The sequence below is a fragment of the Eubalaena glacialis genome, chromosome 1 (assembly GCF_028564815.1).
Source record: "Eubalaena glacialis isolate mEubGla1 chromosome 1, mEubGla1.1.hap2.+ XY, whole genome shotgun sequence".
Classification (NCBI taxonomy): domain Eukaryota; kingdom Metazoa; phylum Chordata; class Mammalia; order Artiodactyla; family Balaenidae; genus Eubalaena; species Eubalaena glacialis.
The window spans coordinates 58,487,160-58,500,767 of record NC_083716.1 but is presented as its reverse complement, the minus strand read 5'-3'; the positions used below and the strand labels follow the sequence as shown (position 1 = coordinate 58,500,767).

At 43.6% G+C, this 13,608-nt stretch overlaps 1 protein-coding gene across 2 annotated transcripts in view; it reads right to left on the bottom strand.

Annotated features, from left to right (window-relative positions):
* The window catches only part of KCNMA1 (potassium calcium-activated channel subfamily M alpha 1), a 735,999-nt gene that overhangs the window by 175,988 nt on the left and 546,403 nt on the right, over positions 1–13,608 (bottom strand). For both annotated transcript variants that reach the window (XM_061197119.1, XM_061197100.1), the window contains exon 14: positions 10,295–10,450. In XM_061197119.1, coding sequence (XP_061053102.1) covers positions 10,295–10,450 — 156 coding nt within the window. The remainder of the gene's footprint in view (positions 1–10,294; positions 10,451–13,608) is intronic.

Genomic DNA, 13,608 nt, shown 5'->3' with positions numbered 1-13,608 from the left:
GACGAACATCTACAGAACACCTACAACTAACATTATACTTCATGGTGAAACAATGAATATTTTCCCCCTAAGAGTAGGAATAAATCAAAGATGTCCACTCTCACTCCATGTATTCCATATCCTGGAAGAAGTGCTAGCCAGTGTAACATAGTTAAGGATTCAAGGTCAACATAGAAAAATAATGTGCATTTCTACATACCACCAATGAACAATTGGAAACTGAATTTTTAAAAAATGCCACTTACAATATCTCCCCCAAAATGTAATACTTATGTATAAATCTAACAAAAATGTACAGAATCCATTTGCTGAAAACCACAAAACACTGATGAAAGAAGTCAAAGATTATCTAAGTAAATGGAGAGACCGCGTTCATGGGTTGGAACCCATGTTCATGGATGCCAATGCTCCCCCAAGTTGGTCTATAGGTTTAACATGTTTCAATCAAAATAGCAGTAGGATTTTTTGTAGGTATAGAAAAGCTGATCCTAAAATGTATATGAAAAGGCAACAACACTAGAATAGCCAAAGCAACTTTGAAAAAGAACACATTTGGAGGAATCATATTACCTAATGCCAATTTTAAGCCACAGAGGATTATTCCCAGATCTTAAAACCCAATGGAATTTGTCTGGTTGGATTTTGAAGGTACTTGGGGCTGGTAGCTCCTTTCTTCCTTCCATTTTCTCCCCTCTGGAATGGGAATGCCTGTAACTGTTATCTTATGGCTGTCCTACTATTATAGTTTAGAGGCAGAATACTTGTTTTCTAGTTTTATGGAAACTAGATGCCCTGCAAACACCTTGACTTTAGTCCAGTGAAACTGAATTCAGACTTTTGGCCTCCAGAAAAAGAAGAGAAAAAATCAGTTGTAAGCAACTAAGTTTGTAGTAACTTATTATAGCAGCCAGAGGAAATTAATACATATGGTTTCATTTCTCTTAGGAAGATACCTAGAACTGTTGGGTCATATGGAAACTCTCTATTTAACATTTTGAGAAATCCCCCAAATTTTCAAAATTAAAAACTTTATCTGGAAAAGACAGTGTTAGAAATTTTCCTTTCGTCCTCTTCTTGGCATTAACCCTCTGGATTGCATGTCCTCTTACTGATACGACTCCCCCCCGCAACCCCGATTGGAAATCTACCATACTGCATTCTGACCCACTTGCGCCCTCCTTCAGAAGGTTGGGACTATGCTTTTGAGCTTTCTTACATTCCCCCTCAGCAAATAGGTCATCATCTCCCTCCCCTGATCCACTGCGGCACTTGACTTGAGCAACAAATTCTCCCACATGACAAGGCATTACGGTCTAGGGAAAACAACAGTGCCTGGGTCTTTTCCAGACTAAGGCACCATGGAGGGAATGGGTGCAGATGTAAGAATTTCCCACCTTTGAAAAATGTCTTAATTTTTATAGCACGTAGTTTGGCATGGTTGGAGAAACCTAGGATACTACTTTTACAAATATTGCAAAGTGAATCCTGTTCTTAGAAGCTATTGATTTGAATACAAAACCAAGTAGTGTTCATATTTGAGACATTTCTCCAGGGGAAGCAACGTGTAACAGTGGGGAAAGCGCTGAGCTAAGAACCCAACGATCTAGCATCATGGTCCTTGCTCTGTCAAATCCCATCCCGCATCATCTTCTATTTCCTCTTCTCCTATTTCTTCCTACCCTACAGGGGAGAAAGGGTCAGAAATGCCAGCTACTCTGCATTAGGCACATTTCCCAAATGATACTCGATACTTGTGTATCAAATGAAAATAATTTAAGTTAAATGCATATCTTATAAATTCTAAAGTGCTATGCACACTTAGAGTGCTATGATAACTTTAAAGATCTTGACAAAAATATCTCCCTTATCAAACCAATGGTGGTTTCTCACTTTGCACCCCCTAGATATGTAGAATGGCCACCTCAAAGTTCCAGGTTCCTCATCATTATTCTGGGCATAGATTTATATTTGGTATCACTTTAGGGCAGTGATAACCAAGAGCTTTAGTAAGGGAATCTGAGATTTTTTTCCTAAGAGTTTAACAGCATTTTGAGATTTTTGCTTGAAAAATCACTGATGGTGGGTAGCACCCATAAAACCTAAGTTAGAAGTCGTAAGGGGGCGGGGGAAAGGCCAGGTGGATGCCCAGGTGCGCTCAGAAATGCACTCAATTAATAAAAGGCCAATAATCTCTGAAAGAACTCATTTTGATGTTGGACCAGAGGCTTGGTCAAGAGGGCCTTCCTTCACATTAGTGACAATATCCTGCCAGCTGATAAGGGCCAGGGAGAGCGGCAGCTTCTCCTGGGTTTCACGCTGAGTCCTGGCCACTGCAGTTTCTGTGGCTCCATCCTCTACAGGCACAGGGCTTTGTATATTATGTAATCTTTCTGTGTTGCTTCCCCTTTGTTCAGTCCTTGCCAAGAGCCAAATAAAAGAATCCATATGTGATTACAGCTATAAAACCAAAAGGAAAATATTAGACAAAAATATAACATTTTGGGGTTTCTAAGTTTGTTTTACCTTTAATGCTAGGCAGACAGTTTACACAAATCATTTTGCTGCAAAGTAAAGAATAATGAATTAAATGTGTTCCCTGTCACCATCAATCATGTATGTTTGCCTTTGATTGACCAAACATATAAGACACATGAAATGACTTTCTAATCATGTTAGGGGGAGGAAGGGAGGGAGAAGGGGAGAAGATGAGGAAGGGGAGTTTCAACCTTTTTTATTTTATTCAGAGATTCCATTGACATTTTCTGGCAATTTTCTAACATGCTGTATGGGCTTCTCTTTGCTAATAATGTTTGCCTTGAGAATTTGTAAAGGTCTGAGAACTCTTTAATTCAATGTTCTAGAAATTACCAGGGCCAGAGGAGAACAGAATCCCTGTTAATAGTTCATGGATTAATTCTTTCTTCATTTGAAATCGTTTTCAGGGAAGTTGCTCTACGTTCAGGTGGGCGTTAGTCATCTTGGGCAGAGTCAAAGGCGTCGGGGGAGGCAGACAGAGCCCCTGATCTAATGAGATTCAAGCAGTAAGGAAAGGGGATGCACAATGATGTTGACCCAAATGGGATACTGAGGTTTAGCAAATTCATTTCAATCCATGGCTGTTTATTTTGATTCGTGAATTTAAACAACACACTGACTGGATTTTCTGGCAATAGAAATGGTTTATAACCAAATCTAACCAGCCTTTACGCATCCTCGCCAAGGATTATAAAGTTTTGCATTTCAAGTTTCTACATGGAGTCAAAGCTTTTTAATTTGGCAAAGGAACCACGTACAGTAGCAAAGGAAGAAGGTTTCAGCACCAAAATCACCCCAAATTGTAAGTCCCTGCTGGTCCTGGCCCCACCCAGCTGTCTGGGATAAAGGCTGATCAGGCCAGCCTCCAGCCATTCATTCATTCATTCGACATGCGTGTATTGAGGACCTCTTATGAGTCAGGTGCTGTTCTAGGCATCGGGAATACAGCAAGCAGCTCTAGGCTTCAGAGTGCTTACGGTGTCTCCGGGAAAAGAGGCAATAAACAAATGCCGTGGAGATAAACAAAGCCAGGAGAGTCAACAAGGATGTGCATGTATGGAGTGTGGCGGGACGGGGGATGCAAATTTTTAAAATGCAATTTTGATGTTTTTTCACATGGAAACTTTATTCACCCCATGAAGCCTAAGAGAACATCTAGATCTTTCCTAGAGAATCTGGTGAAGGGGGACATCTACTCCCTGTAGGGACCCTCAGAAGCCCCAGAGAAATCTATGAGTTTGGTCACTTTCTTCTTGATCGTCCTATATTTGCCAGGAAAACTGTTGATTCATAAAGCATCCCTTTATTACAGGTATACCATCTTCATAGACTGGAGAACTCAACATTTTAGAGATGTCAACGCTCCCAAGAAAGCCCCAAAACAGACCCACACATACACTGCCATCTGGCTTTAAAAACAGGGGCTCCTGGGTTACTAATAATATACTGTTTCTTAATCTGGGTCCTGGTTACATGAGAGTGTGAGTTTGTAAATACTTAATAAGCTATACATTTATCAGATGCACACTTTTGTTTGTATATTATACTTCAACTAAAAGTTTGCTTTTAATCTCTTTTTTCAAAATGCAATTCTAATGTTTTAGAAAAAGTTCCCCCTGAGAAATTAACACTGAGCAAGGACATGAGGGATTCGCTGGAGGGAAGCCATGCAGCTACCTAGGGGAAGAGCATTTCAGGCAGAGGGAACAACAAATGCAAAATTCCTAGACTAGCTAAATGGAGTGTGGATGATGTTTAGAAGCAGAAGAGTATTTAGGAGACGAGGCCAGTGAGGTCACAGGAACCCGACTGCTTGAGACCTATAGATGTTTGTAAGAACTTTATTCTGATGAGATGGGACATCATGGAGAGATTTATGCAGAGGGGTGACGGTATCTGACTCATGCTTGAGAAGGATGCTGTAATGAGAATAGACTAGAATAGGGGAAGGATAAGGGCAGAGCAGGGAGGCCAATTAGGATGCTGGTATAATACTCTAGGAGATAGATGATGGTGGTCTGGATCTGATAGTAAAGTGAAGGTAGTGAGAAGTGCTCAGATTCTGGGCTTATTTTCAAAGTCGAACCAAGTGGATTTTCTGCTGAATTGAATATGGTACGTGAGAGCAAGAAAGGAGCTAAGGTGGAATCCAAAGGCTTTAGTCTGAGCAACGGGAAGGATGACCTTGCCAATAGTGCAATGGGAGAAGACCAGGTTTACAGAAAAAGAACAGGAATTCCATTCTGGATAGGTTAGGTCTCAGAGGAGATGAAACATTCAAATAAAGATGTTGAGTAGCAATTAAATAAATGATACTGGGATTGGGTTCTGGATAGATATATAAATCTGGGAGTCATCTATATAGCTAGGACTCCCGAGAATAAACGAGATTACTGAAGAAGCGAGTATACCTGTAGTGGGAGCAGCTCTCCACTGACAAGGGATGTCTGTAGGAGCCCACTGTCATGATACCATTTGTGATCAGGGTGATCACATTGCCCTTCAGTATGGAATAAGCAACAGTTTGCATCTCACTATCTAACTTACACCATGTGGGTTTACTCTGCCAGGCAAACCCTCTACTCTGGCACCATTAGCGTTTCCTCCTGGAGCAGAAAGCCACCTAGATCCCAGCCTTAGCAGTTGGAGCCCTGGCCCCATTTCAGAGACCCTGTCACCCACCACTCTCGCACTCCACACAGGGTTGATCCCTGCTTCTAACATGCTTCCCTCATCTACATGAACCCATTAGCCAATAAGAATCGCTTGTTATCCCCCAGAAGCACCTACTTAAGCCAATTAGCTTCACCCCCTGAATAAAACAGAGTGTAATGTCATTTCCTTCTTGACAGCCCAGTTCATTTTCCCACCTTAACTCATCCCAGCCTAGGCTAATTCCTCACCTGTCTTGATGCAGTGACCTCTGCTGTTATAGAGCTGGCCAGAGAGAAAGGCCAACAAAACCCACAGGACTGGGCTGTGCAAACATGTGCCCATACATCCCAGTCAGAACAGAAGCTTCCTGAAACTTATGAGTGCCTCCTAGCCCTAAGGAGGACAGTGTGATTAGCACAGTTTGTAATATGGTAGGTGCCTGGGGAATCTCTACTGAATCAATATTTCCCGTAAAATAAGCTACAGAAAGTTATGAAGGTATACTCAAGGACATACTTGGAACCAGTGTAACTAGTTTAACATGTGAGTGTGTCAATTCCAAGCTTTATATCCTCACACAAGTTGCTGAACTTCCCTTAACCCACAGTGCCTGCCACTATAAAGAGGTGATAATAATAATACCAGGTTTGGGCGGGGTCATTGTGAGAATTAAAGGAGATGATGCCTATACAGCACTTAGCATAGGGCTTGGCACTAAGTTAGAACCCAGTATATTCTACCTATTATTAAAGATTCTTGATTTCTATTTCCAGCTCCTAAACCATAATGTTTTTATACACGCATATATACAAACACACATATGCACATAAACATAACCCAAAATAAAGGGACTAAAAACAATTCCCTTGGCTACAATTAGTGCCAGGACTCTGCACTGCTGACAGTTTATCTCAATATGGTAACAGCAATACGGAGCAAATGGTTTCCAGGTCCAGCAAAGTCCACCTCAACCAAGATACAATCTGAATAAGACGGGCCTGATTTCCCGAGTGCTTCCTCATTCAGAAATAGAAAATGTGATGCAGGGGACTGTGCTGTGATCAATATTAAGTAAATTTCACCCATAAATTCCAAATCTTATAAAACAGGGAGAAAACACAAGAAGTGTATCATGTGCTTCCTCCAATTTCATAATTGATTTATTCAAACAAGAAATAATTATGGAGTACATACCATGTTCTAGGCTTTGTGTGTGTGTGTGTGTGTGTGTGTTTAAAATGGTGGATTAGCAGAGTTAAAATCGGCGATCCTGAGAACAATTTATTGAATAAATGTGCTAAATTTGAAGACTCAGCGTGGATTGAAAAGAAATTTTAAGAGTTAATCACCCTCTAAAACACATAATACCCACACACATAATTTAGCATGTCCAAGGACAGCTAATCCTAGTAAAAATAACAGCACAATTCACAAAGATGGGAGGTCAAGCCCCAGCTTGAAACCAGATATGTTGAAGACAAAGTTAAATATTACATGGTAAAACTCTAAAACCAAAAAAAAAAGTTTTTTTTAAAATCAGTGGATCTTAAATTACATCCAAGTGAGGATGCCAAGGAGAGATACATGTGGCCACTTATTCATGGATGAGGCAATGGCTGATAGGCTAAATAAGTTCCTTGTCTTGGTCTTTCCAGAAGACATTAGGAAGATTCTCACTTGAACCTGACAGGCGGGTGGCAGGAGATCAGATATCGGTCAATGAACAGGATGTTCTGGGCCTGGTTGATAACGTAGATGTTGACAAGTCACAGGAATCAGGGCATTTGCCTGCACTCCTTCAAGGCATTCAAGGGCTAGAGCTGGGTGCTGCTGGACAAAATGCTTCACCTGTTTCATGAGCAACAAGCTGCTGGGCCACAGGACCCCTGAGTGGCCAGCCTGAGCCTCTTTCATAAAGGTACTGGCTGTAAGGTTAGCATGGATTTGTTAAAAACCCCAGAACACCAGAAACTGCACAGGTCATGTCTTGAAGGTTAAGTGGAGCAAAGGACAAATAGCCAGAAACAAGTCTTTAATAGTAATTAGGAATTCTTAAGGAAACTTAAGGAAATCATTACCCCCAAAGATGTGGGCTAAAATTATAAATAGATTCCCAAAAAGTTTAGATCAATTCAGAGCTAGGCTTTCAGGGGCAATGACTTGGCGCCCTGGGGCAAAAGTGACCATGCTGAAAGGATAAACAGGTGCTCCCGCGTATTTCCTGGTACCTCAGGGCTGGGTCTCTCTGGTAGCTTTCATGTATCAGTAGTCCCTCTCTCTTTCATAGAACCTTATCACCCTCACTGTCAGTCTTGGCTTTTTGGTCTCATGCTGGTGGACACTCACTGTGATATATCATCCCTGTTTCAGTCTTGTTCTTTTTTCTTTCAGCAGGGGCAGAGTACCATGTATTCTCTAGGAGTAAAGAACAGGTATCATACCTGCCCAGGGCCAGGGAGAAGATGACCTCACACTCCACCTTTGGCTTCCAGAAACACTAAGCGTTCTCAAGGGACCAGATGCTGCCAAAGCCTCATCCCACCTCTTTCCATCCAAACAGGCCTGCCTGTCCCCACGGAAGTGCTGATGAATTCCCTGCTGTAGGACACATTGTAGGGGACAGTGGGGAAGGAAGCCATTTCTGCAAACAGTTATCCATGTATAGAGTCCCTTTTCCATTCAACACCCCCAAATAAAAATAAGTAAAGGCTTTGTGATCCCTGGAATGGGAGCTAATATATAAAACATGCCAAGGAGAGCATCATTATGGTGTTTATTATGACCTACAAGAGACAAGGGTCTGGGATTTGGAGAGCACAAAGAGGGCATGACAGAATGGGGAGCACGTGCTTTCAACTGTCTCTATCTCAAATGAAAAAAAAAATATGAAGGGAAGCCTTGTTATTTCCAGGTCATGTGCCTTAGCAAATTCCAACACAAAGATCACCTGAATGTCAAAAGGCCATATTCAGAGAGCCACCTCCAAACATGGAGGAGTTGGTCCCGGACAGAAATAACATGGTAACATAACCCTGGGAGGGAAATGTGTTTTGAGTTACACCAGGGCCTGGCTGGGCCTCTCCCACAGGCCCTCCTAAACAGGAACTTGGCAGTGGGATTAGCTGGGCTGGAGGGGACGTCCTTGGCTGCAGAGGTGAGGCCCTTCAGGGTCTTGAGGAAAGTTGGACAGAGGTTCTTTCTCCCTGCTGGTAATAACACTGAAGAATCAGCATCACATCCATTTTATTAATTTTCTTGACAGGCAGCTCTAGTTTCCAGGCAGGCACCACAAAATCAAAACATACGCACGTCAAGTGCCCCATGTGTGGTGGGGCCCTGCCAAGGCCATGTTCATCAACACCAGGAAGCACAGCCCAAGTCCTCAGACATGTGCTGGTCCTGTGGGTAATCCCCTGCTGGAAGAAACCCCTGGAGCTTGGCTGGACGAGCCAGAGGAGCTCTCTTGGTGACAGTCCTTTATCCTGGTCTGGGCTCCTTGTGTTGAATATAAGAGCCCTGGGAGACACCAGGCTGCCTCTGGTTTTCGGGCTTGTCTCTAAGTCCAGCCACAAAGACCTTCCTGCCGCCTCCTTTTGCCTACATTCAGCTGTATCCAGGCAGGGGACAGCCAGCCTGGATTAAAGAAGCCATTTAAAGGAAAGCCATGTCCTTATTTGTGAGCTGGGTCTGAGCCAGGAGTTCTGCGGAGTCGAGGTCTTTGGGCATATAGTAAGTAAAGAATTTTTTAATCAAGGCATCCATTGCTAAAGTGATTGAGCGGACTCCAAAACAATTTGTTCTTTTACGTAGAGTAATGTTAACTATAAATTGGCTAAATAATGTAAATGAGGTGGGTACAGAGGGTGAGGACCTAGAAAGAAAATCCTGTTCTAAGTCACACAGCTTATGGATGCCAAGGGTGAGCCCTGACATGGAGTTAGTTCATCACCTGCATCTTCATCCTTCCCACGCATCCCTCTCACTGCATCCAGGGCCATTTCCTCAACCTCACCGAATAACTTACTGCCAGTGGTGGACACAGCAACAATGGCAGCAAAAGGCTGGAAATCTCACACTTCTGTTCAATTTCAGAGTTTCTGGCCCCTCTGCAGGGTCTCCCGGTGACCCACTCATTTCCCACCTCAACCACTAGTAATTCAGGAAGGGGAATGTAAATAAATGAATAACAGGGAGGGGAATATAAGGCCAGATCCTGAGCTAATGGCCACCAACGCCAAATCAGGGAGGCCCAAACGAGACAGGATTTACTGCACCGGTTTGCTACCTTGACTGTCCAGGCTGAGCGATCCAAGGAAAAGGACTGGTGTCATCACTAAGAGCTCCAAAAGCCCTCTTAGTAGGGTCCTGGACCCTCAACCTGATGTCCTGGAAACACTCCTGGCCTGGCCTATGAGGACAGAGTTGGGTCCTTCTTTGTCTGAGTTGGTCCAGTGGGCAGGGGCCACTTTGGAGGGGCTGAGCAGCCAGCCCTGTGGGGTGAATCGCTGACTGGGGGATGAGCACATCCAGACTGCCTGTCTCACGGTGTAAAGGGCCCCGCTGCCCACGACTCAGTTAGCTCCTCCTTTGACTCTCCATTCAAACAACCATGGCATGTCAGCCCCTCTGGCCTCCTTGATTGTGCAGAAATAAATAAATGAATTATGTTGTTAGGGTTTGGGCTTCGGCACAAACACATGGTCTGCATTTCTCCGCACAGTGAGAGGTCCACCAGCCACTTGATGTAAAAGAGCAAAAGGCTAATTCTTTTCTTTAGGCGCTCTGGTGCCATATGGAATGTATATAAATCATAGTTTTGTTTTAACAGTGGAGACTTTGTTGATAGATAAACATGTGGTTTATCTAAAAAAAAGAGAGGATTGTGCTTTGAACAATCATTTAATGGCCGTGGATGTGCTAAATAAAAATAAAAACATAATTTTGAAAGAAGCTGGCCTCGTGCCCAAATCTGTAACAAGGAACTTCTCCTTAACCAAAGTGGTTAAAGCCCGCCGATCTGTTTTGAGTTTAAGCTGTGCTCTCTACTCAACCCCACGACAAATTGAATCCGGGGCTAATGTGCTCTAATAGAACGAGACGTTACCTTTATGAATGACCTCATGGAGAAGAGGTTGGCAAGCATGGTGGAGAGGCCTTGAGCCAGGCAGCTCTGGGCGATGAACCCCAGCTTGAGCTCTGCGAGGCAGATTGCATCATCCCCCTCTTTCCAATTCCAGCTTGGGATGTTTAGCAGATGGGCCTGCGGAAACAAAAACAGGTATGAGACCTTTCTTCGTTAAATGTTCAACTGGTTAAAATCTCCTCTGGGAAATGCAGCATTGCCCAACAGCTCAGGGTCACCCAGACTCAGCCTTCCTTTCCCTTGCCTGGGTCTGGTGTTTCCTGCTTTTTATTCACCTCTTCTGTTCATCAGACTTCAGTCTCTCTGGAACATTGCTTCTGTACCTACCAAGCCCAAGTCCTCCCCTTGGGTTTGTCATTGAGCCAAATAGAGTCCAGAGGGAACTTCCTCTTGTGACAGACACATCAGCCCGTGCTACTAGGATGTCTGGCTAGGTTGCTCTAAATTGGCTCCTCAAAAAACCTTAAGACTGCCAGACGCCTGGGTATTTTAGATGTCGTTTTTTGTCTGCCTTCCCAGAACTCCTGCTCCATGGCTCCCAAGCTTGAGTGGGCATCAGAATCACCTGAAGGGTTTATACTAACGCAAATTGTTGGGCCTCGATTCTTTGCGGGGAGGGTAAGGCTGGAGAATTTGCATTTCTCACAAGTTCCGAGGTGACGCTGAGCTGCTGAGCTAGGAACCACATTTCAAGAAGCACTGCCCTAAATCATCCGGCACGTCACAGTGGAGATGTGTTACAATCTCTTGCAGATGGACTGATCCTATTCAACAGTGAGGTCAGACCCTGCGATGAGGACCCAGAGGCATGTTCACCCAATTATCTTTAAGTGGCAGGAAGCAGAGAGTCAGAGATGATACAGTGGATGAAAGAATCAAGGTTCGAAAGTTCTCCAGAGTTGGAAAAATGGGCAAAAATCAACCAGAAAAGATTTAAAAGAACTTAATATCAAATACAGCATTTAGGTTAAAAGAAAAAAATCAATTGTTTAAATCCAAAATGTGAAGCCCTTACTTGGCAGCAGACATGAGGGGACAGGGAAAAAAAAAAAAAAAAAACACAAAAACCTTGTGTGTGGGTAACTAAAACTCCCCAAAAGAAGTCAATCTCGTGACAGATTACAGAAAAAGCCAGCGCTAGCTTGTTAGAAATGGTCTTCAGATCATGGGAAATACAAAGGTTTCCTTCTGTTGTGAACTGGTCAGGCTAGCTCCCTGGCACTTGATCTAGTTGTGACAGTCAGATTTTAAAAGGGAAATTGATAACTGAATAACTCCCAGAGAAAAATGACAAGCATAAGACGAGACGTGGGTTCTAGAAAACATCTTTGGAGGAACAGTTAAGAGAGCCAGCAGCATTTGGTCTGAAGAAGGGCCACTCCTCCAGGGAGACAGGATAGTTACCTGGGAACACCTCAGGTGCTGCTGTGATGAGAAGAGATTAGACTTTGTCTTGCTTTGTTCCAAGTGACAGAATTAGGAATGACTGGTATATATTGCAAGAAAGCACTTTTTAAGCTTGTTTTATAACGGAAATCTCTAAGGATGTAATTTGTCTAAAAAATGGAGAAAGCTGCCTCCAGAAATGCAAGGTCTTTTTCCCTGAAACTCAGTGCACGTTTCTCCAAGTCTCAGTAGATAGACTGTTGCTTTGCACAGGAGGCTGAGTCAGAGCCCTTCGAGGCTCCTGCTAATGCCAAGACTCTGTGACCCTGAAATTACTGTTCCTCTCCACATATCAGCAAACACAAGGAGCATCAAGGAGGTATATATGCAGGACAATATACGACAGGTGTGCTGCTAGGAGGAGATGGAAGACTCCACTGTGGAGCCAAGACCAAGTCCAATGGCTCCGTGCTTGGCTTTCAGAAATACCACTCTTGTGAAATTCCCTCTTGCAAAATCCTGTTCTGTAACAATCTTGTGAATCCTAACCCGGCAGTGTTTACTCCTGGAAGAGTCTCCCTGATGAGAGCTGTTAAAATAGTCCCATGTGTGGGCAGTAGCAGATGGGAATTTCTGTCAAGCTGAGTATCAGAGACCTTCCCACATCACAGACTCAATTCCAGCAATTAGTCCTGCCCTTTATCCCATTTCTCTCCCTACCCCTCACTGGCTTAAGAAGGGCACATTCCCCCTTTACTTCCCTGGCGTCATAGGGAATACATCAGGCTAAGTGGAGAAATACTCATTTGCATGGACGTCATCTGAGAAGAATGAGGAGAACTTAAATCTAAGTCATGAACAAGTAAATCATCAAGTGTGAAAGGAGATTTGGGTGGTCCAAGCCCCAGACAGACACTATGTAACCTTCATGGCAACTTCAAATAAACAAACAAACGAATCTTTTTAAGATGGTTTCTCGCATCCCCATATGCCATCCAGGGTATGAAGTCCAGGATTTTATGTCTTGGGTCCCTCGTGTACCCATCTGGTATTGAGTTCCTTAGACATATTTTACATGTTATTACACAGAAAAGTCAAGTTCGTTTCATTTCTCAGTCTCCTCTTTTGGCCACTGTATCTTTTCCAATTGTGGGGCAGGGAGCCACAAGGGACATGCCAAAGGCTGGAAGGTCTGTGTGCACCAAACAAAGAAGGGTGACTGACCCAGGAACTCAACTTGTTCGTTTCTGGCAACTCTGTCCTTTTTCATTTGAGGGAACTTTGGGTCCAGTGTCCAGTGGAAGATGCCAGCGTTACTACATAGGAGTCTAGAGGCAAATCCTCTCTCATCTGGAGAACCAGCCCTGCTAAGGCAGGACGAACAGGACTGGGGCTTCCCTCTTGAGGTGAAAGGAACGTGCAAACAGGCTGTCCTGGAAACCACGAGAGATGAATTCCAGCCCCAGTGGCATCTCTCACTACACATGCAACTTTAGGGAAGCTGCAATGAGGAAGAAAGAAGGTCGTCTCAGAGAAAACACTTCAACACTTCTGCTCAAGTGTAAGGGTTTACAGTGAGAAAGCTCAAAGAACTTGCATCTCCATTCGGCCACTGGGACTTGGCTTCAGGTCAGAGACAAAGACCTCTTTCTGTAGAGTTTGCTGGTAACATTTTAGAAGTCCACTAACAGCTAAGTCATCAAGAGTGAACTTTTCCAAGATGTCCCAAAGCATTCTTTCCTTCAAGAGTTTTAAGCCGTCTGCACTCAAATCAGACAATGCCCTGTGCTGTCTCCTTTCCATGCTGGGAGATGGTGAGGCTGAGTGTTTCTCTCCCTGAATTCTAATGGGGGTAAGCAGATCCACTTTGGAGAACCTCCATCCTTCTA